This window comes from Cupressus sempervirens, chromosome 8 (assembly GCF_028749045.1).
Source record: "Cupressus sempervirens isolate cs-2001-9-10 chromosome 8, ASM2874904v1, whole genome shotgun sequence".
NCBI classification, from domain to species: Eukaryota; Viridiplantae; Streptophyta; class Pinopsida; order Cupressales; family Cupressaceae; genus Cupressus; species Cupressus sempervirens.
Window position 1 is genome coordinate 135,479,135 of NC_143125.1, and position 26,505 is coordinate 135,505,639.

General features: G+C 37.8%; 1 protein-coding gene across 4 annotated transcripts in view; it reads left to right on the forward strand.

Annotated features, from left to right (window-relative positions):
- LOC149541921 (callose synthase 9-like) overlaps positions 1–26,505 on the forward strand; it is a 185,758-nt gene that overhangs the window by 79,406 nt on the left and 79,847 nt on the right. For all 4 annotated transcript variants that reach the window (XM_089796976.1, XM_089796977.1, XM_089796978.1 and 1 more), the window contains exons 19-20: positions 2,984–3,044; positions 3,251–3,335. In XM_089796976.1, coding sequence (XP_089653102.1) covers positions 2,984–3,044; positions 3,251–3,335 — 146 coding nt within the window. The remainder of the gene's footprint in view (positions 1–2,983; positions 3,045–3,250; positions 3,336–26,505) is intronic.

Here is a 26,505-nt window from a genome sequence, read left to right on the forward strand (position 1 = left end):
ATAAATTCTAGAATTTAAACCGATTTCTAACTAGCACATTTGCATACAAGAAACTCAAAAAAGATTATTTTATTTCTTTAATATTGAGAAGTTTATACATAACCAGCAGACTATTACAAATAACTGTCCAATAACGTTATTGTATTATACAACAACAATACAATAACATGCAACAATCCCAATAATCCAATCTTATAAATAGTTAAGACAATTGGATTGGAAATATAAATTGAACTTGTGAGAAGGCTAGGTTTGCGTCCAACCTTCAGCGCTTCTTCAAGGGGTTGAGTCCTAGAAGAAGTAACTAGCAACTGTTTCCAGCTCCCAGATTAATATTTGCTTCGAATATTATAATCCTTCCTATCTTCAGGTGTGGAGCTTGTTTTTCCTTTATAACTTTTCCCAAAGTGATGCACGCTCTTTTAAGCAATTTGGGATAAAACACCTTTTTCGTCCTTTAGTCACTTAAGTGAACATAATAACTTTTTAAAATAAAGTGACAAGTTAAATGACTTTAATAATCACTTAGTCAGGAAACCACATAATCATCAGGCATTAAAATAACTGACCAAATGAACTTAGATAATCACATGCAATAGCTCGTTGGAAAGCTCTCGGCAAGACGCTTCGAAAACAACAATGAGTTACCGAAAAATACTGCGCTCTGTTTACTTACTAAAAATAGTAAGTATCCAGACAACCTGCCAAACTGCTCCGATGGGTTTGAAACTGGAACTGCCTAGGCCAAACCTCGAACTAAACCCTGCAAAGAACCTTTTTGCCCTTGAAACCTAGGCGAAGCGAGCTAGCACACAGAATTATAATGTCCTAGAAAAAGGGGACATTACAAAAGCACAATTTACCCAAGAAAATGTCATGAACCTTTCTATAATTTGTCAACACTTTGCTCTTGTGTAGGTAAGAGCAATAGTTATATATGAAGAGTTCATCATTCCAAGGTTCATGTGGCAAAGGGGTGAGATCTTGATTACAGGCCAAACAATAGGTGAGGTATGAAGACACAAAATTTTTTTTCTTTATGGTTTGTGTTAGTTTCAGCTGATCCCTCAAAGATCTTCCTATAATTTCAGCCCAATTTAGATATTGTTTTCCATCCAAAATAATACCAATAAAGTTATACATCCAGTCTTCAAAAAGGTATACTTCAAGTGAACCTTTAATTCTATGCAACATGACCTCTAAATCATGAATGTGAGGCTTCATATGATCTTTATTTGTTGAGAACTGGAAACATCAAAGTGAGGAAATGATAGAAAATTACCTTTGAACCTGTGGAAGCAATTCTTTTTGAACCTTGTGAATCCCCTATCCTATGTATCTCCACAACTAATATTCAAAATGAAAATAAACTCACCTCTAATGTCGAGTCTGTTTGAGGGATGTGGATAATTAATCAATGTGGAGGATAGATTTTGGTAAGATTTACTTGTTTGGCAATTTGGTATGACAAGACTCTTTGCAGTAATTGCCATAAATGAACATCCTTTCATCCTTACAACTTTTTGCCCCATCATGATTACCTTGACATGTGTTATCCTTGTCATTTTCTTGAGCCTTAGTTTGTGGGATCTTTTTATTTAATGATTTTAGATAAATTGAACCGCGCAATGATTGCCTTTTTATTTAATTCCTTGAAACTTTGACAAGACAAGTGTTTTGATTTTTAGATCAATGTGATTTGGATGCATGAGTTCCCCTAAGTATTGGCACTAGAACATATTGTCCCCTCTAGATAGATTGGCATTTTACTTGTGGCTTTTATAAGCCTTCTTATTTACTAATGTGGTTAGTTAGTTACTAACCATTAGTAATTCTTAGAGTGGGCACCAATCTTGAGGAAACAATTATGTTGTTAAATAGGCCAACCTAGAGAGGGACATGTCCATTCATGTCCATTCAATGAACATGCCCCTTGAGTTGGTATAAGTGAGGGCTAGATTATAAGACACACCGAAATCTATAAGTCTGCTCTTCTAGCAATCTGCCCAATTAGAATCATTTATACAAATGTAAATATTTGCAGAAGATCCATGACCTTAACATTGTTTTATGGTTAAACCATGTGCCATCTTTCCTTCGCTTACATCTTCTGGAGGTATGCAGGGTCCGCTTTCACATTCATGATGTTCAGTCTTCCTCGTCCTTGATGCTTATTTCTATTGGATCCGACTTACTTGTCCTTCGACAAAATGCTCTTTAAGTGCCGAACTGTTTTGAACTGGTTTGAACTAGGTTCAAAGTGGTTCAGCAGGTTCAAAAGTTCCAAAGGTTCGATAGTTAAGAAAGTTCAAAAGTTCAGAACTTTGAACAAGTTCCAACTAACATAAAGCAAAAGGAAAGATCTAGCTTCAAGACAACTTTCACGCAATGTAATTGGGCAGACTTTGGGCTAAGGGAAGATCAAACCAAAGGTTCCAAAGGGAATGGAAACCAAAATAAAGGTGACTCTTTGAAAAATACACGAACTAACAGATATCATCTATCTTTTTTTTTCGTGCACTATTTTTTTTTTCTAAATTTTTTTCTCTGTAATTGGTTTTTTGAATATTCTCTTATCTAGGCAAAAGCCTTCAACACGATGGTAACTTGTGAACCTCTCATCTAGGAGGTCTTTGGTTTTAACATACTTTGAGCTTAACACATAATAATAACAACTAATCCCAGCAATTAATAATAATTATTATTCTGGGCTTCGGCCCATTACCTATCAAAAATAAAAATGAAAAACAAAAAATTCTTTTGTCAACAATATATAAATATGTTCTCTTACTATCATTTCTTTATCAGTGACACAAAAATCTGTTATTTGTTCTGTGCTTTATATGGTAAGTTGCATTTTATCACTTGCACTTTGTTCTTTATGGTAACTGAAGATGCAGATTATTTTGTTTCATGTTTTCTTGGTATATATATTCCCTGTTGTATATGTCTAGTACAACTAAAAGACTGATTTAAAGTGCAGATATGTGCTTTTCTGGTTGGTGGTTTTCAGTTGCAAGTTCTCTTTTGCATACTTTCTTCAGGCAAGTTCCATGTTTAAAACAAACTATCATCATAATATCTTTCCATTTATATCAACTAGGTTTATATTTATATTCTTTTTTGGTTAATATGGCATCGAATTTCCTATTTGCAGAATTTATAGATAATACTTATACAAGATCCTGAACAATTACCATGGCCCTAGAATGTTTTGTTGATCTGCTGATTTTCATGATGGTTTTTGCAGATTAAGCCATTAGTGGAACCGACAAAAATAATTATGTTTGATATTCCGGAAGTGCAGTATACATGGCATGATTTTGTCTCAAAGAGTACAATCTCTCTCTCTCTCTCTCTCACACACACACACACACACACACACACACATCTTGTTTGTGTGGGACATGTTAACTCTTTTTATTTGTGGCCTGTATTGCTAGCATTTTCTGGATTTTAAACTTACGCTTGACCCATTTAGGTTGTCCTTTTGGAACCTTAGTATCTCAATGAGAAGAAACTACTTTACACATGCTTGATCCTTTTAATGTCAGTTTTTTCTGGGGGACCACCAATTACTTTGCTAAATACAATTGGCTGCCTTTTCTCAATGAATTTTACATGGCAAAATTCCGATCTTGGTTGATTGCTTATTCCTATTCCATCCAACTTAGTGATACATCTTCTTTCCTGCTTAATACTTCTTGATTTATTTTTGATATATATGTTGTCTTTTCAGGAGACGCAACATTTATATATTTGTTGACCATTTCGAAGACATCAATCTTAATTTAATTCCAATTTTGATTTTTATTAATTATCTTCCTTCGGGCGCTTACTTAAAATTGGCCTAGAATGGCTCAGTTTTCTGTTATTGTTTACAATGGAATGGCTAGGTTTCTAGGTGGGGCATTATGAATTCCCTTCTTTTCTGCAGTTTTTCTGCAAAATCTGCACCAAACCTTGTTTCTAAAGCTATAAAAAATCTAAGTTTCCCTGACTCGGGCTCGACTCAGTCTTGACAAGGCTGATTTGACTTGGGACTTGGTACCCAACAAAATGAAAAAACCCACAAAATTTAGAGAGTTTTAAGGACTTAAAACTTGTTTCATGTGCCCTTTATTGGATAGAGTTTAAAGATATAACATCATCAAATAGAAGCTAATATGACCGCATACATAAATATACATCAACCATAGAACTACAAATGCAAATTGTAGCTAGCGGAAATAACAAACCTAGATATAAAAAATTCTAAATATGTAAATGTATACAAAACTCATGGAATATGAAATCCATGACATCAAATGTTCTAGAATCCAAACATATATGAAAGCAAAAACGAGTCTATGGCCCAATGTCCGCCTTAGAGGAGCTTGTATCCCTCTTACAAAAACATCTAGGGTAGGTCTTGAATGATTGACCAACCATAGTATGTGCCTGTAAGATGCCACTTCGAACAACAACTTTGCTTGTACATATTTGATCATTCTCTATTCTCCTCCTTTGCCATGACAACAACACCAACCTATCTAATCCACTCAAGGTCGTCATCAATAAAGATAGAATTGATAGATTTAGTGATCCACTTGGACCTGAATCGAACTCCTCTATCGTGATTGTGATGGATGCACTACCCATAATCTATCTTGTTCCAAGGCGAAGGAAACAAACACTAGATCATTCAACCTCACCATAGACAATCTATTGTGCCTTTTTGAGTGGATGTGCTCGAACATGCTAATGAGGTGATTAGGGGGTCCTTTGAGGGTGATTTAGGGTTATTTAGCTAACCATTTGGGCATCTCAATGCATTAGTTTATTTGTGGTTTTCCTTTGAGAAGTCTTTCAGCCTTTGTTTATACATACTATTTTTAATAATTCACTTGGACGTTTAGGCCCACACTATTTATAGTAAGTTATTTGGATGGTTAGAGGGTACCATGATTATATCCGAAAACATATTAGGATGAGTTTTTGATTTGATATTTGGCATTTAATGGAGCGTGACAGTTTTAATTTAATTAATTAAAGTTTAGTGTGGCTTTGACTTTAATATAATTAATTAAATTAAATGGGGTGCCAACTTATGTAGTCATAATTATTTAAATTAGTGAAGTGTGCATTCAATATATGAATGTCATGAAGTGCTGAATTATTATGCCAAATGGAGTACTAACTTATGGAGCTATAAGGATATTAAAGTGACTTTATATTAATAAACAATTATACAAAGGGGTCACTTTGTTACTATTTTCCATATGCAAGTTAAACTGTTAAATACTAAATTATAGATAAAATGGGAATTGTTAAAAGGATTTCTGGAAACCTCATAAGAGGATTATAAAAGGGGATTTAATGAAGCCATTTGGTATACTTGGTTTATATTAATTTTTCTCTCTAACAAGTTTGGGAGCTTTGCTTTTAACACAAGAAATCTGAGGAAGAAAACCCTTGGAGTTTTTCAGTGGCTTGGATGGGAACCCAAATCCATCTTTTGTGTGGATTCATTTAGAATTCATATGGTCTCCTACATTGCTCACCTCATTACCATTGGAGCTATGCACCCTCCTGGTATGTTTTAATTGTTGAACACTCAAATACATAGGGTTTGTACTTGCTGTTAGAGTCTGATAAATACCATATCAGATTTGATTTATTTGTAATCGGTCCTCATATTTCATCAATAAATTGATCATTTGGTATTGTTAACTTGTTTGTTATGTTCTTTCTTATTTAATATGTAATTGCAACACAATCAATCCAAATTCAAACAAGAAACCCCAGAATTTTATATTAGGCTAATAAGATCAGAATTCAATGGTTTACATGACAAGTGTTTGACAAAATGTCAAACATCCAAAACTAAAAAAGGGCAGAATTAGTAAGTGTTCTTACAGTGGTATTAGAGCTTTGATTCAAACTGATTACATCCATGGCTAAAATTAAGGATAGAATATTATTACCTCTTTCCTTCCTCTTTTACCAATAAAGGAAAACTAACCTAGCTGGGAGAAAATAATGAAGTATCTTTTAAAGGTTTGCATATAATCTGCAGTGTTAAAAGTAATCTCTTTTAGGACAATTTACGAATTCTAGCAACTTATCAACAAGTGCAATTAAGAGGCCTCACGCCAAGGCAACCAATGATGCAATTATGAGCAGCTGCTGTAAGTACTACACTCTTTCTAAGGAGATACGTTACCATGCAATTAATGGCAATACCAAATGAGGATGATGATGATTTGGCATCTACAAGTTCATATTAGCAACAAAAAAAGAATGAAGAATCAAATGATATTAAAGAAACCATTGTGAAAGAGGAGACACTAAGGGTGCAGGAATAAGGAAAGGAAAAGGGAATACTTGAAGGTCATATGCATCCTGCAAATGACAACAAGAAAATAGAAACTCAACATCACATGGGAATCAAGTAGAGGCTGGAAACAGGTGTACCAACCCATAATGCCATGAGAGTGTTTGGTTTCAGTTGAGCTTCAATAGTATCAAATTATCAATCACTTGGAGCTGATGGTTTCATGACACATAGACATGAGTATGATTCTGATATTTGTGGCAGCATTTATACTTCCATGCTTCATCATTTGTTGGCAGCTGATTTCGGCAGTGCTTACATGTCTCCAGTGATGGTATATAGGATACAGTTGTTAAAAGTGAAGTATGTGTGATGGATTCATGTCACAAACAATCATCCTTGCTATATCAGGCCTTGGAAGAAAGTTACCACTTGACAATCACAAGTTTCTTGGTTGGTCGACATTCATTATGGTGATGTTCAAGTCATCCCATCAAAATTTTTGAAAACTACTTGACCGGCATCTGTATAAACTTCAGAATTCTCATTTGCAAATATCTACTTTAAAACCATTTTAACATATAATAATGTATCTGGGTGATCAATGCAGCTTTTCAATTACATGAGCAAATAGCAAAGAATTTGCATCATCAACAAACGTCAACGAATCTTCCAATATACAAAATGTGCCCTTTTGAAGCATTCATGTCCCCTTCATATCTCACGTGGTGACATATAAATATTGTGGCTCCTAGTATAAAACCGCACTGAATTCTGTGGCTCAAAATTTGAATTGTAAACTGGTTTACTAAACCGGCAGCAATCTCAGCATAATCTATGGATTCAAAGCTTCAATTTTCACCTCCAATAAGCTCGATCCTGGCTTCTGTATAAAGCCATAGTATGTGCACAATTTGTTGGACATTTAACCTATTCAAAGTGCTGGAATAAACTTGGAAGAATCTACAATTTTTCAGATGAGAACTTGAAACCCTTGTTCCAAATTTCTCTTTACCCAAACATGATAAACAAATGCATCAATAATTGCCCCATTTCCTTTTTCCTTTGGCTTTTACAATTCCCAAGTACTAAATCGATCACAAGGCTTCTTGAATACACATCTGATAACTTACAAGTTTGTTTGGTTTTGTTGCATTTGAAATTAAAACATTTAATTATGCTCCCCTCCTTTTGGTGCATGCACACATTAAAATATATGGTATACTTTACTAAATGCCTATATTTTAATTAACATCCATCTCTTATAAAATCAAAATGTACTTTCACTTATTATAAAGTATACTTCCACAACATTTATAAATTTCTTTAATTATTATTAAAGTATAACTTTAATAATAATTATAATGTTATAGATTCATCATTAATCTTTATTTCTTAATTTTAAGTGAACTTCAGAGTTAACCACTGTGTTCACTGTGCATCCAATTGCCTTACTAAACATAGTAAGGGTCTATCTCTATCAACCCCTGACATGCTATAATCAGTAAATCCCTGAATATCTGGTCAATAAAGATGCCAAGGGTCATCGTTGCAATAGAGGCTGGTCTAGGTGCCTTGCCAAATGTATAAATGCTGGGTAATTGAGTTACTACAAATAATAAGTGTACCAAACTGACCCAAACAAAGAGAAAACCTGAATATCCCTGACCTCTGGAGTGGAAAAATAGCCTCTGACTTTGCCTGCAAAGACTCTCTATCCATCTGATTAGCCTATGAGGGTTAAGTAATAGACTAATCCCACAATGTATGATGATCACGAAAAATTTGGACATTACAGAGGTCAAGTTTTCTAGCATGAGTGATCACACTAGTGTTTTCGAAGATGTCTCCCAAGCAACAAATGAAGATGACTATACATCATTTGCGAGTGTTGACGCATATGTTAGTTTTGGTGAATGTGGAGTTGAAAATCAGCTATTTATTGCAGTTATGTCCAAGGAGGAAACTTATTTTGGTTAGTGTCATTTCCACATATGTGGAAGATATAGAATATGAAAATTAGTTTGAAAGTCCTCGTGGATCATTACCTAATGATGTTTGTGATAAATTTCTCTCTGAACACAATTCTGTTCTAACTTCTTTTCAACAATTAAATATGGAGGCTGGCCCTTGTATCGATGTTGTGTTGCTACTAATTTTGAAATTATGCCTTAGTTGTGAATTGGCGAGAAGACAAATCAGAAATTTTGCATGGAAGAGTTGAGGCTCATAAGCTACATCCTTTGGAAGGTCAAGTAAGGGTAAATGAAGGTATTGTCGTGGAAACTATGAACTATTTTAATCATGTTTAATAGAAGATGGCAGATTCGTGTTGAAAGCCTTTTGGGAATCTTGATAATCTGAGTTAGCTCTATCTCTTGCCAATTTATATGAGCTCAAGAAGGCCCTAGTAGTAGTCCATCTCCTCATGCTTGGAGGAATAAAGTTTGATGGCGTGGAAAGAAAAGGAGATAACATGGTTAAGCTTGGCGAGGACTTTAGTTTAGCATAGTCTTCATTAAACACAACAAAATCTCATACAACTGTGTTAGGCATACTCGATGAAAAACAATGAAAAATGAAGATGTCCAAAAGTGGGGACATAGAGAAAGGATTTAAGGGTCTTTTCATGTAGGTGTGAAGGTAAATTTTCTTGAGGATGTTAAACATGATGACAAAACACATGGTATGATTGCTTTACTTTTCGGTCCTCCTAGATATCATCCTTTCATATTAAAAAGAATTGTTAAATGACAAAGAGTTGTGTGTATGTTGGCATACTTGAAAAAACTGGAGTTGGAGTTTACCCACATGTGTTAATATATTGTGCTCAAGGCACTAAGGAATATGACAAAGGATAGGACAGGTAAACGTGTGTATTGTTGTCGGTAGAAATTGTGTCAGCCGACGAAGTGATTGTCGTCGGTGTTTCTGTAGCCGACGGGGTGATTGTCATCGGTGTTTTTGTATTCTGTAGCCGACGGGCAAATAGTTTGTAGCGGACATAATGTTTGTGGCCGACGGACTCCTTCGGGAAGGTTCGGCGGATGGTATTTATATCCTGTCGAGGATCATTGTAAATCATGATTCATCATTCATTTGGATATCTGATAATGTAATGTTCTGGCATATGCAAATAATCTAAGGAGTTCTGCTGTTTGTGTTCATTGTCTGTGTACATTCCTTAACTAACTTATGTGGTAAACATTTGGCGCCGTTGCCTTATGAACTTGGAAGGTGGGAGGAATGAAGATTAATGCCAAATCAGCTTAACAAGGATCGAAATAAGGTCAAGGGAAAAGATGGAATCCGTACTACGCAAGAGAATTTAATTCTGGCACAGCAAGCCAAACGCTGACAGAGATTTCAGAAGAGTGCCGACGGAAACCGAAGCACTGAAGATTTGTTGGAGGAAACTCGGCAGTGGGTGGATTTGGTAGAAGAAGCACGAAAGGAGTTTTTGAATTTGTGTTCGCCGAGGGGAGAGAATCCAGACGGAAGAGCATCAACTCGCACGGCTCGGAGTGCCGATGGAGCAAGAGCGTGGACTGAACTCTTCGTCCAGGATACACTTTTGTGGGAGACAACTTCAGAAGATCCTTTTTCTTCACCAAGGGTCATAGTTGTTGAGATCGACGGTGTTGAAGTGCAGTCTGATGGTGTGGGAAAACAGTCCGCCGGTGTGAGTGCAGTCTGCCGGTGTGGGAGACCAGTCTGCCGGTGAGGGAGTGCAGACCGCCGGTTTGGGAGTGCAGTCCGCCGGTATGGGAGAACAGTCCACTGGTGTGGGAGTGCAGTCGGCCGGTGTGGGAGTGTAGACTGCCGGTGTGGGAGTGCAGTTTGCCGGTGTGGGAGACTAGTCCGCCAGTGTGGGAGTACAGACCGCCGGTGTGGGAGTGCAGAGCGCCGGTGTGGGATTGAACGGCACCAGTATTGCAAGACCGAGCAACGCCTGTTTACAGAAACCAATTGTGATGGCGGGACCGAAAGAGAAACTGTTGAAGTTCAATGGCGATGGTACGGTCGATCCCATTCGACATTGCAAAACATGTGAAACAATTTGGAAGGCAAATGGGATAACTGATGAAGACGACTGGATGAGACAATTTCCGGCCACCCTACGAGGCGTAGCAATTGATTGGTTCACTGATACAGACCCACAAAAGCTAAACAGTTGGGATAACATTAAAAAGGAGTTTCTGTCAGAATTTAAACTATTGCGGGATGATAATGAAATTGTAGCAGAGATTTCAATACTAAGCAGGGGAAAAACGAAACCATTCGTGTTTACGCTAGGAAATTAAAAGACTTGATAAACAAAATGGAAAGTAAGCCGGTGGACGGACTTTAGAAAAGATGGTTCGTGGAAGGCCTACGCTCGAAGTTGCGGAGGAAAATGAAAATTGTGCCACCGTCGTCATATACGGAAGCTTATAATAGACCATTGGACCTCGAAAGTGAGCTGAAGACAAAGAAGACGAAGACTAGCTCATTTGATTCGGATGACGACGAGCCTGCCAGAGGTGATAGCAGCGACGAGGAAGGCAACAGTAAGAAGGTTCATGCCCTCCAGAAGGACATGATCTGCATGATGAAGGAGCTTAAAAACATGCAAAAGGAGCCAAAAGGCAGTGAGTTGTGGTGCACGGAGTGTAAGACCGACGGTCATACTAAAGGATCGTGTCCAACGAACCAATTTTGTGACATTTGTCAGATCATGGGCCATTCGACAAAAGAGTGCCCCTTTAACATGAAAACAAGAGGATTTTCGCAGGTGCTGCTTACACAGGAGGCTTCCCCGTCGGGCAGTAGCGGGAATATGAATAGCGTAGGTGCCACATCCGGAGGGTACAGGAATCATAACAGAGGGCAAAATAACAACAACAATGCGAACAATAACAATAATAATGGGAACCGAAGTCGAACCCAGTATGATGCAAACGGACAGCCGATCGTTCAATGCCGAGCCTGTAATTTGTGGGGTCATTTTGTGCGGGATTGTACAGCGACAAATGTATCGAAATTATTATGCAGATGGTGCGGACTCGACAACCATGAAGATGCTAAGTGCCCAAAGTCGGGAGTAAATTTGATCACTGTCGGCACGGATGAAGAGGAGGTTCTGGCAATTATGCGGAGGCAAGCAAAACTGCCGGCAGAGGAAAAGAGAAAATTGGGGGAAGTGCAGGCGGAAATTGGAAAGGCATCGTCGGCAGAGACATCTTAGTTGAAGGACATCACCAACACCTTGGCAAGGAACTTCGCGGAACAAAACATCGTACGATAGATCTTACAAACGGACGACCATTCTGAATCATACACCGTTTTCGAAAGCAATGGAGGACACAGGAAGGGACAGTAGGGAAGTGACGACAACATATCAAATGCTGCTGGCACTCACATTCGGACGGCATCCGGCGATCATTGAGATGGAGATTTTGGGAAATGTTTTGACAGACACAATTGTTGACGGAGGGTCCGGTGTGAATGTGTTGTCGGAGGATACTTGGAAGAAGTTGGGAAAGCCGACGCTGTGGCCACCTACATTCCAGTTGCTCATGGCGGACCAACACGGGATCAAACCGTTAGGAACCTTGAGGGCGCAACCGGTAACCATTGGTACTCAACCATTTTTATTGGACTTCGTGGTCATTGCATTGAAAAGAAAAGGATATGATGCTATTTTGGGATGGACTTGGTTGGTGCAAGCAAAAGTAAAACATGATTGGAAACGAAATACCCTATCAATGGAGCGCGGAGGCAAAAGATTCATAATTGACTTGCATACACAAATGGTAGGTGAGGAGGTAGCATCGCCAGATTCAGAAGGTGAAGGCGACAGTGATGACGAAAGAAATGACGATGAAGGAAAGAGAAGAATGGAACCGGACGATGAAGGAGTATTGACACTAGAAGGAGGATCGAATGATGACGACCTAGACTCGGTGAATGGCCTTTACCATTGGCAAATAGAAGACTACGAACTCTTTTCGAGTTGTAATATGCTAAGGGTCGACGAAGGTGAGAAAAAAGAGGAAAATGAGTGTCCGAAGGAATACAGAGAAGTAGATGATGCAAAGGAGGTTACGGTTGAAGAAGGGAAGGACATACAATACAAACCCAAAAAAAAAGAAAAATTCCACTGTCCGGTACACGGTGAACGGACTGCACAGGAAGAAAAGAATGCATCGCACCATAAAATTACTTGAAGGGTACCGACAACAAGGAAATAAGCTAGATGCACGACGATCGCAGGCATAGTGGGCAACAGAGGTGACACAGAACAGACATAAAGCGTGGCATGACAAACTCAACAGGTTTCAGTCGGGGTAGTTGGTACTCAAGTACGACGGTCGGAATGAAATCAAATAGGAAAGGTTTAAGGCAAGATGGGTTGGACCATATTAGATCCGAGAGGTCGGCAAAAATCGAGTGATAAAGTTGGGGACGTTGGACAGGCAAGAGGTACCTCACGTACTGAACGGATCCAATTTGAAAATATATTGTGCCAGGAAGTCTTTGTCGCCGTTGTAGAAGGATCAGATGACTTCCTCCTCGTCGTCGTTGCAGAATGGCGACTCTTGGAGGCAAAATTGAGGTGCTGTATGTTTCAAAAAAAAAAGAAAAAAAAAGAGGGAAGAGACAGAGTTTGCCCGCGGATTGTTCTGTGGACACATGTCTCGCGGACTGGTTCGCAGATAGAGTTCTGCGAACAGTCTGCCTGCGGACGTTTGTCTCGCGGATAGGGTTCTGCGGACAGTTTGCCCGCGAATTGTTCCGCGGACACCTGTCTCGCGGACTGGTCCGCGAACTCCTGTTCCACTTGTTCCGCGGAAAGTCCTGCGGGTGTTTTTCTGGCGGATATTTTTTTTCTTCCAGCTGATGTTTTTCGTCTTCTTGTGGAGAAGGGAAGGGTCACCTAGAGTGGTGACGATGATGCCTTGGGTTGCTATTCGCTTGCAGGGTTTCGACGTGGTTGGGCTGAACGCAATACATATATAGGCATCAGCGATTTGATCTTCTTGGAAGGAAAAGCTATACGGGCATGCGGTCATCATCTTGGAAGTAGTCAGAAGTGACAGAGCTATTAAAAAAAAAAAAAGACGACGACAAATTCAAGTTGTTTGGAATGAGTAGCAGATGATGCCAAAGGGAAGGGGAGGCATCAGTGGTTGCCAAAAAGAGTGTAGAATCGGTAGAAAATGATAGAAATGGTGTGTTCCATGCAGTTTTGTGTGGGTTTCAGAGTGCCCCAGGACCCCGCCGGGGGCGTTGCCCCTTGGACCCCCAGTCGTTGCGAATATCAGCCATGGGAAGTGTGACTAGTCGAGAAGACTTGAAGCTGCTATAGGCATAGAGTGTCTGTGTACCAGAGGCACTGGGAGTAGGGGTTGGCCGAGTGGCTGTCTTGGTGGAGGCATAGAGAGCTCGGGAGGAGTGGGTCATCTAGAAGGCAGTACAACGACACTTAGCTCAGTGGACCCAGTGTTGGAAGCAGAGAAAGCAGCACGGGTGGCTATCAAGGTCAGCTTGAGAAGATGGTATTGTGTTAGCAGAGGCTACAGATGTAACGGGATGAATGTGGAAGTGATGTGATAGAAGCAAATTTTTTGTTGTAGTCACTTTGTTAATGTATTTTGGTTGTTAATTTATCTCAAATATTTTGTGATTGTTGTCCAGAGACGACTTTTTCTTTTGGGGTGGATGATGTTGGTAGAAACTGTGTCAGCCGACGGAGTGATTGTCGTCGATGTTTCTGTAGCCGACGGGGTGATTGTCGTTGGTGTTTTTGTATTCTATAGCCAACGGGCAAATAGTTTGTAGCGGACATAATGTTTGCGGCCGACGGACTCCTTCGGGAAGGTTCGGCGGATGGTATTTATATCCCGTCGGGGATCATTGTAAATCATGATTCATCATTCATTTGGATATCTGATAATGTAATGTTCTAGCATATGCGAATAATCTTAAGAGTTTTGCTGTTTGTGTTCATTGTCTGTGTTCATTCCTTAACTAACTTATGCAGTAAACATGTATGCTTGCTTGACATTGAAAATTTTATGGATAGATAAAAATGAAGGAGTTAGGTCCAATTTTTTTGATCATGGACAGCTGAGAATACCTCATATTTTTTGTGATATTGCAACCTTCAAACATGGAGAAATGAGTGGTATTGATTTTACTAATGTTGGTACACAATAGGCAAGCATGAGATATGATGATTTTGATTATCTGTCTTGTGCTAGGGCCGATGTTTTGCATGTTGGAAAAGCTGACATAGAGAAGCACCAAAAGTTGAACGTAGGATGGCTAGAAAGAGCAAGTGAACTCACCAATGAAGAGATGTCTTCATTGGGCTATGAAGGCTGTTTGGCTTTGGATTTGTTACCAATTTCATATGATATCGCAGCTGTTTATTTATTAATTGGTGATTTAATCTTCATAGATTTTTTTAGTAGTTAGTGGTCGTCCTGCGTTGGTTTCAACTGCACGTTTAGGTTTAGTATTGTCTTTAACTAATATTTAGTTGCATGTGAATGTGAGGAGACATGTCTACTTATTGGATATTGCACATGAGATGGATATCTTGCTATGCATGGATATGGTGACACCATTGACATCAGTCTTATTGCAAGCCTAAGCTACAACAACTGCATTTGGTGGCCTAATATCTAATTCTATTCCTACAATTAGATGAACAAATTGGTTTGAGATTGGGATATTGACATGATTGGTACATTGTCTCTTATGGGTCTTGAAGAGTTTCATCACAACTTTGGGTATGGTGTTGTTATTATTAAAGTAGCGCAATAGATTTGTGGAGCAACATTTTTGAATTTGATTCAAGATCTTGTTATCCAAATTGGCATATTGGTGTAGATGGGGCTTGGTTTGGTATGCAAATGCAGATCATTTACGGAAAGCAATCTTTGGGAAGGGTAAACTGTAATGCCCCATTTTTGTGCCTTCCTAAGGTTCAATGATTTTAAGAGGTTAGCCTATTAGGCTCCCATAGGCTTATGTGGTGACAGAGGGGCTCTTTGAGGGTGGTTCAGGTTTATTTAGCTGACCTTTTGAGCCTCTTAGTGTACTAGTTTACTCGTGGCTTGCCTTCCAAAGACCTTTTATGCTTTAGTTATACACAATATTTTTAGCAACTCACTTGGATGTTTGAGTCCATACTCTATATAATAAGTTATTTCGATGGTCAAAGAGCACTATGGTTATGTCCTAAAAGTTGAGAGTATTGGCTGTTGATTTGATTTTTTTTTTTTGTATCTAATTGAGTTTGGTGATTCAATTCAATTAGTTAAGGTCCTAATCTAGCTTTGACTTCATAATTAATTAAATTAAATATCTTTATGATTTAATGGGATACAAGGTTCAAGTGTGCATTCGATATATGAATGTCACAAAGTATTTAATTGTTATGCCAAACAGAGGTGGCAAGTTACGAAGTTATAAAGATGTTAAAGTGACTTGATATTTAGAAAGAAATTATATGATAGTTCACTTTATTATTATTTCCGATATGCAAGTTAAATATTAAATTATAAAAAAGTGAGAATTGTGAATAGTGCTTTTGGAAGCTTCCTGAGGATTATAAAAGGGGATTTGAGAAAACCATTTGATATAGCTGGTTTATTTTAGTTTTTTCTCTCTAAGAGTTTGGGAGCTTAGCATTTTAATGCAAGAAATCTGAGGACAGATACCCAATTCCATCTTTTGAGTGGATTCATTCAGAATTCACCATTGTGCTCATTATCAGATTGCTGGAAAACTCTTTGAAGGGTTTGACAAGATTGTGGAATTGAGGAAGAGCTGGAATTTTCCTTTATTTGCAGATCAGTATTGTGTTTCAGACCTTTCAGTTATCAACAAAAATTTCAGACTTGTTAATGTCCAGATTTGAGTTTGTTGCATCATCATATGGTCTTTTACATTGCTCACCTCATTGCCATTGGAGTTTTGCATCATTCGGATATGTTGTAATTGGTGAACTCTCAAATACCTAGGGTTTTTACTTCCTGTTACAGTCTGATAAATACATTACCAGACTTGATTTCTTTGAAACTAGACATCATATTTCATCAATAAGGGGTTCCTCTATTATTGTAAAGTTGTTTGTTAGGTTATGTCTTATTTTGTACATGTAATTGAAACATAGTCAATCCAAAATTCAAATGATAAAATCAGAAATTCATATCAGGTTTAGAAAATCACAATTACGAGTTTTGCACGACAGGCGTTTGACAAAATGTCAAATAACCAAAACTAAAAAATGTTGAAAGAATAGCATTAGGAGGACCAAAAGGCACGATCTGATTAACCTTGACAAGTCTTTGGTTTACTATAAATGAAGAGATGGAAGCCAATGGGCACAAAGAGGTGCACACTATGAATGGATCCAGTCCGGTCATCTACATACGTATAATATTAGACTCGACAGGATGGTAGGGTTGAAGCTCTGATACCACTGAAATATCCCAACCGGATGTTTACCCGATCTTTAACTCAAAGTAATATTCAAAACATAAACATATGAAATCACATTATAAACCAACAATATAAACCAGTGAAGTTCTCATAAAATACCTTAAAATATATCATTGCATCATACATCTGCAATACAACTAGCATTCAGAAGTCCAATCTTAAACATAGTTTTACAGTCAGATTAGAATGCTAAGAAAGAACATGTAAGCACACATGAGACACCTGATGTGACGTCTCCACGGACAATGGGTTTGCGTCCACTGTCAACTGGCACGAGGGTTTACGTCCTCACATTGAATGAAAGTTGAAGCTTTCCGAGTAACTCTCGCAAGAGAGAAACTGAAATTTGAATCATAAACCAAGCATTTCTGAATGAATGAGTCTCTCTCCTTTTAATCTTCAAATCTGCGACTCTTCGACTCCCTTCCCGTCTTTTCATCTTATCCCTCCTTGTCACTTTATGCCCACTTTATAATATTAAATTGACCTTTTATAATTTTAATTCACTCTCATAGTCAATTTTAATATAATATGAATGTCTTTAAATGTCCTAATGTCCCAAAAAGGGGACATTACAAATCTTCCCTCCTCTAGATTCGTTGTCCTCAAGCAATTAGTATTAGGATCCCATATGAATCTTTAGGTAGCTTTGTAGCTCAATCTGAAAACAAATATCCCATGTTAATCAATGAAATATCGCTGCATCTGTAGGCTGTACAACTCTGATCATTAGTGTATCTAGTCTCAATCTATGTAGAACTACAACAAAATCCTCAAAATGCCATAGATACATACGGTCAACACCTGGATTCGAACAACCTAACGTGTGCTACCATCATATACAAGATCCTCAATCCGACTGAGTTTTACTCCAATTGGGATCACAAGCACCATTGTGGTCAAATAATTATGGGAACTCAAGTGTGTGCCATCCAACTCCTGGAAACATTATGAACCATGAGAATGTTCCTCCTGGATCCCACAAACAAAAGGGCCATCCATCTTCCCAACTATCTATATGATACTGCTGCTTTGTGCCCATAGTGGGTGGAGTACTCCAGTTGCTCAACTGCCACAATGCTACCCCTCTCACTGCACAGACTCTAGCTAAATTGCTCACCACATCTCTATCCCAGGCTGATTTGTAATTAGTGTTATGTCCCCTTGTCAAGGCAGTGACCTCTTGGTTGCAACAATTGTCAATCCAGAACTCTTGACCAAAATCAACGAGTGTGTCATCATTGGACTTGAATAGCGAGTTCTCCATTATCCAATCAACATCTACTACAAACAAAGGGTTGTCTACAAGCTGAATGTGATTTGAAGTCTTGGTACTTGGTCTTTTGGGACAATTATCCATGTCATAAGTCTATTGAATGCTATCGAGTTCATTAATAACTTTTTGGAAAATCTCCTACCTCTTTTTACTCTCATGCTCCTTAGTATGATTTGTGACCCTAACCAGATTTTTGCTTTCTGAAGAGCAATCCGTGTATCATCCAATGCCTCATGAGTACACTTGGTCCTCTTGTTGAGCTCCATAATCTCATTCTTGCCTTTACTCAACTGATCAACATATATTCCAACAACCTTAAGAATACAATCCCTATTGGAAAGCAAACATAAATAATCTGATTTCACAGATTCAAGTGCTGTTTTGACTACCTGCAAATCAGCAACAAGCTAATCTCCTTCCACTCCCTTTTGAGCCTTCCTATTGAGATCCTCAACCATTCTGTGAGTGCTGTCATAACGTACCAAAGTTGCCACAATCATGTCTTCACTAACCTTCAGTTGGTTCTTTAAGGCATGCATCTCATCATTGTCATGTTGAAGCAGCGCATCGTCTTGCAGTGTCATCTTGGATTGTTCCTCTAAATTTATATCATGTGTATAAGAAACATATGGTTGATCACACTCCTCAAAATCATAGGTCTCCATTCTCTTGTTTTTTTGATTTGCATGCAAGGGAAAAAGTGTTTCTATTTTGTCATTAGTACAATAAAGGCCCATCATACGAAGACTCCAACATGCTATTACTTCAAGTACAACCGGCCTCATCAACATGTTTGTCAAAGCTAACCTCCAAATCACCAACGTAGAAACTTGTTTGTTCCTTATCCACAGCTGAAATCATCTTATCTACATTTTTCCCCGTCCTGATCTCAATTTCTTTAGCCTAGTCTTCGTTATTACAATTCCCACAAACAAGATCGGGTGTACTAGTCTCCTCACATGTCGAGCAATTTTGTTCCTGCCTCATAGGAATTCCTTAACCTTGTAAACCCTTAAAGTTCTTTAGTATCAGCTGCAAAAAGTTCTTCAACACCACATCACGGGAGGCTGTTGTAGGAGATGTTATTCGTATTCTCTCATTGAGACAAGAAGCAACCACAAGGCTAACCCGTTTATCTGGATGCTCTATAAACCTGGGCTGGACCAAGGTCACCAATGAAGGTTGTAAAGCCTAATTTAAGAGCCTAACCTTTGTCGGCTCTATTCTGATCAGATATGTTTCTATCTCTTCCAATTTGGAGAGAACATCATTTGGGGATTCCATGCGTTCTAGTTGCAACTCGAACACATATAACCAACCAAAATCTTTTTCTTTCTGCAAGTCTCTTAGCTGGGTCCATTGGATGTATTGTTAAATTCCTCTGAAAAAACACTGCTTTTCAGATCTTTCATTGTTCTCTTGTTTCTTCCACAAATGGTTGCACCAATAATTATCCCGTGTTCACTGGAAATTCTAACTGCAATAAATTACAACTCAATCCTATTCCAAGATTTCACGTGCTTCTTAATTATTAATCTGCAAAGATGTTCTATCCAGTGAGGACTTCCGTACAGGTCGCACATCAGAAGTTCAGGTTTTTACATTGTCATAACAACTACAGAGGGCTGGTGTTCTCAATAACCACAACATTTGTTGTTCTTATCTTTACAACACATTTTTAATCCCAGTTTATTCTGCTATCAGTTTGAGCGCAGGGACTGTTCTATGTTTTATACGTTTTGCTTGATCGGTAGCAATTGAAGTAATATTTGGAGCACGAAGCAAAGAAAAGTGCATTCACCAGGAATAACTCAATCTAATAGGAGACCATTCCTGTAACTTCAAATCAGACACAACTGGTAATTGTGCAAACAAGTGCAATCTGAAAGTGATAGGGTACAAATTTGGGATGTCAAACAACTTCCACTTGAATTAATAGTGAGAAGATAATTCTGTAATAGCCTGGAATTTTTTGACTACTGTCAACACCAATTGACTTCAACACTAGAATGATGAATGTCAAAAATTAGAGCTTGATTTCCACAATAATTTTTTCAGTCTGACTCCCTTATCTTGTAATACCCACTTGAGATGCACAAGTATGCAGAGGCTGTGCAATGTCTTACAATAATTCTTGTTTACTGTTAGACTCAGGACTCATCCAATGTATTTTTTTTTCTGTGCAAAGGCAACCCAAGCATTTACCATGCCTGTTCTCAGTCTCTAAGTTACTGTTGGCCCCTTCCGGTTAAAAACATTCAGCCCTTAACACCGTCTTCAGGAAAGACAACTATCTACAATAGTGTCGTGCATTCTTTAAGAACTGCTCCAGCTAGTTATACCCTTTCAAGGGATTATGTCGCTCAGCAATAAGACTTCTGACTACAAATTGTATTACTCCCACTGAGTTGATGACTTCGGCTGTAACAATGTACACCCTCTGCCCACTCAGACTCCATTACACAACACACATTCTTCAGCAAACTTCCTCGTTACATCCAATTCCACACAAATGCACAATGCCTCGAACTCCTGCCAAGATTCGTCCCACTCCACAGACGTTTCTGTTTGTGAATATTGATTGGAATCTTTAATTTATAATGGCAATGACTGTTCACATTTTATACAGAAGCCGCGTTCTGGTAACAGTTCTTCTCCAGCAAGGCTTCCGCCAAATAACATTAGTCCCAATTATCCTCCTTCCAACAATAATCGACAAAGCAATTATAATCTGAAAAATCTGAATGGTTATTGGCAAGATATAGTAATGCTCCAAATAAGAAATATTATTTCATGGCACTTGTCGTCTTCCCAAACTACTAATGCCAAGTCACTTGAATGATACACAAGCATCGAGTTGAAATTGCTTCTAATAGTCTAGTAACAATATGATATAAATCTTTCCCAAGATTTTCTTAGTCTCTGACTATGAAACGTAACCAATGTTATTCACAGCTTCAATGGTCAGGAAGTCATTGACGGGTTTAGTCAAATGTTTCTCCCCTTCAACAAACTATGGATTCCTTTCTTTGCACATACTACTTCCGATTGTTCCATTCGTGACTGGAGAGCTTCCTCAGGTTATATCAACACCGTTCCTTGAGACTTATGGTCTTAGCAAATAGATCTGCCACGAGGTTTCCTTCAGAGCAATTGTGACTTCTAGTTCAAGTTTGCAGAGAGGCATATTGGGCCCAAATGTTTTGATACTCCTGTCATTTTTAAGGGAAACATGTATCACATGTCTCATATGTTCAAGCTTCAAAAAGACTATATCGCACATGAACTATATCTCACGGCAGCTACAACTGATGTGATATAACTTTTGCAATAATTCCTTCTAAAATATTCTGGTTCAAATATATTAAATGTTTTGGCCTTGCACTTACCTTCTTTAGAATACATGACACTGATATGTAAAAGTGATTATGGAAACTTCCTCGCAAATGAATGATGTCTCGTCTCAGGAGTAAGATATATAATTATCCAAGATTTGTGGCATCTATCTTATAAAGCAATCACCAATTTTCCATTAGAAGTGCTCCAAATTTTTTTTTATGTAGTCTTTCAAACCTAAGGATCTTGAATCTTTCTATCTCCCTTCATTGATAACAATTCATCCCGATTAAGAACAATCGAGGATGAATTCTCATCTCCAGATTGGATTGTCGCCTAATCTCTTCCTGGAGATTTTTGGCAAGCATTCTTCATATTACTTTTCAAAGGTTCCTCTTGCTTTTTGAAAGAACGCCCAAATTGTCTATAGAAGATAGGTTTGAAGACTCCAAGCAATTACTAACTTGTCTTTTCTGAAATGATCTTGCACTCGTTGAATGCCTTAGTATGTCTTTCTAGATTCAAACGAGTCCAAATATTTCTGCCGCTATAGTTTGTGCTTGTGCATCCAATACCATACAACATATCCAGGGTATTGGGTAGTTTGCTAGTTTTCCATTATCCACGACTTATCACCGGAATATATATCCAACTTTGTGAGTCGCCTTCATGGCAACAGGTAGAGATTTTTCTAGAATATTAGCTTTTCGACTTAGATTAATACGTCAACTTTGAAATAAACCTTCACCTTTTGCCAAAATGTATCTGATTAGACCTGACAGGATGCCAGGGTTGAAGCTTTGATACCACTGAAATATCCCAACTGGATATTTATCCAATTTTTAACTCATAGTAATATTCATAACATAAACATATGAAATCGCATTATAGACCAACAATATAAACCAGTGAACTCATTAAATACCTTAAAATATATCATTGCATCATACATCTACAATGCAACAACTAGCATTCAAAAGTCCAATCTTAAACACGGTTTTATAATCAGATTGGAATGCTAAGAAAGAGCATGTAAGTACACATGAGACACCTGATGTGATGTCTCCACGGACAATGGGTTTGTGTTCACTGTCTTTTGACACGAGGGTTTATGTCCTCACGCTGGATGAAAGCTGAAGCTTTTGGAGCAACTCTCGCAAGAGAGAAACTGAAATCTGAATCATAAACCAAACATTTCCGAATGAATAAGTCTCTCTCCTTTTAATCCTCAAAGTTGTGACTCTTCGACTCCCTTCCCATCTTTTCGTCTTATCCCTCATTGTCACTTTATGCCCACTTTATAATATTAAATTGACCTTTTATAATTTTAATTCACGCTCTAATAGTCAATTTTAATATTATATGAATATGTCTTTAAATTTTCCAATGTCCCAAAAAGGGGACATTACAATTTCCCCTATAATCACTTACAACTCCCACATTTTTCCATTCTCAAATTTCCAAAAATCCATCTTTTTAAGGCTGTAGGCAGAATTAAAACACCAGACTTCTACCTTTAGAATGCTTAATCACTTGTCAAAATTTCATTGCTTTTGCAAGTTGAATGTCTTCGGCTAGTCTTCAACTTTGTTTGCATTTCAAATTTTTTATAATGGGCTCCTGAGTCAAAACTTATCCTTACTTAAGCAAAGCTCAGTTTTAATGTATTCTTTGGCGATTAACCAATATGGTTAATGAGGTTGACAAATCATTTCAATCTACATATTTTTAAGCATTTCATTAACCTTGTTTAATTTTTAAATTAAAACTAAACTAATGAGGTTAATGAATGCGTCGAAAAAACATAAAATTGAACCATTTCTTAACCTGGCAAGTTAAGCTTTGAAGAAAATGAATTTTGGAAGGATTCATTAACCTCAGAATTTATAACCACCTTTCCGATGCAAATTGAGAACACTCAAAGGCAATATACAGGGCATGCTATTTTGACAGTACGAAATGGTGAAAATTTCATAGAGGTTTCAGATTTTTAACAGAACTTTTAAATGTCCAGATCATGGAATGTGCATAAAATGTTGAGCTGATTTTAATGTTCACAACCTCACATTCTGAAGAAGATACTTATGCAAATGAGAACTCATATGCTCCCCCTCGTCAAGAATGAAAGTTTGCAGGATGATAGGCAGTTTGAATCCATGGGGCTTCTAAATAACTACATATGAGACATTTGCAATCTCCAAGATTGGTGCGAAGACATAGGCATTGGGCGATAATCGAGTTGCTTGAGTTGTTTGATAACATATCTTTCCCTTTGTGTAACATAATGCAAGCTTGGTAGATGACCGTTATTTGTGTGACAAAATACCCAACCTCATGGAGCCAGAAGTAACAACTTGCACACATTGTACTGATTGAAAGTACTATGTAATTTCTAAAGCCAAAGCTTGTCATCCATGACAACTGATCATGAAGAATGAAATCTGTTATTAGCAAATTGCCTCAAAGACATCCAATTCCATAGAATATGATGCACACAAGCAAAGTTTGGAAATGTAGCATGAAGGTGGTCTTTGACGTGCGTTGCATATATTACTGTGATTAAAAGATTGCGAGGATATGAACAAATGCATTTATTGTAAGTGATTCTTTAACTCGCAAATGAATGTTCGAACCTTGCAAGATTTGGGAACAAAGATGAGGCACGTTAACTGTTTGGTGTAATGTCACAGAATTCCTTAGTGTCATGGAATTCGGTCATTGCAGGATATGTCAAAGCATGATAAGAATTTTATAAGTGCAAACTTGAACTCTAAAGTCTACATTCTCTATTATCAGCTCCTCATAGCCTACACATTGTTTTCAGAAATGAGGTGCATACATCCAGTATACCAATAAAATGACACATAGGCTCGAGCTCAATTACTTTCAAACCTAGGCCAAAGTCTATCATTGGATGCTATATACAACTTGTAAGGTGAGAGCCATTAATGAATGACAGAGGAGCATGTTGAACAAATTGGCAATCTTGATAGATTTGAATATATGATCTATACAGGGGAATTTGGATATCAATTCTTACATTCAATGGAATTAACAAAGTACTTCATTAAAAGTAATTGGAGATTTTGGAAATTTTTTGATGGACTTCAAAGAGAAATAATGTTTAAATTTGGTCAAGACTATGAACAATCAAGAAATTGTAGACAGATTCCAATATATACCACAAAGTAATTAGAATTTTACAAACTCAATCAATAGATTAGAGATTCTATGAAATGTTGTGCATGGAGGGTGAAACTTTTGAAAACGAAGAGATTCTTGATTGGACAGACTTGATTTTGACCATTCCTTGCCATGCCACAGAGAAGACAAGATAGAAAATGGTTTGTGCCGAGAAGATTCTCCAGAATCACCAGTGATGGAGAAGGTGAGCGCATCATATGATAGAATGAGATTGGAAAAAGGTTTACCCCATTCCAGGGGACCATGACTTGATAGAAAGTAAGGTTAATCATTTGTTACAATTGAAGAACATATCCCTGAAGGAGAACTTATTTGAACAAAAATGACTGTTTGATTGAGAAAAGACTCAGTGGCTCCTCCATAACCATTAACAATTCAACCTTCTTCTTGGCATATCCAAGTTTCAAGTTGTATTTTGGTTAATTTATATAAAGGTTGATTAACCATCTCTTTTTGCACAAAATTGTGAGATTAATTAACCTCTCCAAAAAGCACAAATTAATGTTAGTTAGTAACCCAGGAAGTTAGTTAGTTATCAAATGATGCCTATAAATACAAGACACTTCCTTAATGTAAATAGGGGGGATATTTTTTATGGAAGGGAAACTATAGTTAAATTATCACAAACTTTTTGGTTTTACATGTAGTATGCAATGCTTTTGGACTTGTATATTTCCAGGAGGACAATAGTGAATGCATCTAGTTCATATGTCTAAATGTGTTTGTTGGGTTATCATTACTGATTTATTGTATGTTGAGTTGGTGATATCATTGTGTATTTATGGAATCCGATGGTTTCTAGCTTAAGTGGCATATGTAATCGATGGAGCACAAACAGGTCGTGGTATCTTGGTCTGAATGTGATGGGTTGACTTATCTCCTCGCATGTTGAGATTTGTTATCTTCATTTCAGTATTGCATCCTTTGTGAAAATTTTTCAGTATTCGTATGTCTCCTACTGGGGTTTATGTAAATCATCTTATTTAGTTCTGTCATGTTTCATTTCATAGTTGCAGGTGAAATGTACATTGAAAATACAATACTCCCATCATATGAGGGACCTGCCCCTCTCAGTTGCAGAGGAAGATTGTAATCTGATAGTGATTAGATTGCAGTCTATCCAATTGTTGGAACATTTGTCACTGTGCACAGGGTGAACAGGGTCATTTGTGAAGAAGCACATGCAGTGACAAATCTGTTTACCAACATAACTGGTGTCCAACTACCAAATATTAAAAGCTCTAATATTTTTAAATACATATAACTTATTATGTTGGCTGCCTAAGTAAAGCTTAAGCATATGTATATGATAAAATCTCATTTACTCCAACACTATGTTTATAAGATATGAATCTTGCTGTTATTTTCGTAGAATTAGAATAGAAGTTGCTGGTTCATTTATATAAGTAGAGATATCTGTATCAGATTCATAAGCCACAGGCAGGCTCCTCATTGATACTAGGATTTGATATTTTAAGTTCCGGATATGTTTCTCTTAACTGTGGCATTGCAAAGAAAGTGATTCATACTATAATACGTACATCCCTGAATTCAGGTTAGTTTTCATTCTTTAGAAATCTATCCTCTTCTGTGTTTCAGCTTGAGGTTGCTAGGATACTCATGTACAGATCTGTGTTTCACGGAGTGGTTTGCACCTAAAATACTGATTCTTCTTGCATAGGCCAGGCCTCTGCATCCGAAGCGGACAGATGCTTGGTGCTTCCAGAAGCCCTGTGGAAGCTGGCTGGAAGCCAGTTACTGGCTTCCGGATACGCGTGGAAGCCAAGACTGGCTTCCAGCTATCTTCCACAGGGCTTCCAGAAGCACCAAGCAGCATCCGCAGGCCCAGTAGCCAATAATGTAAAGAAAAACCCAA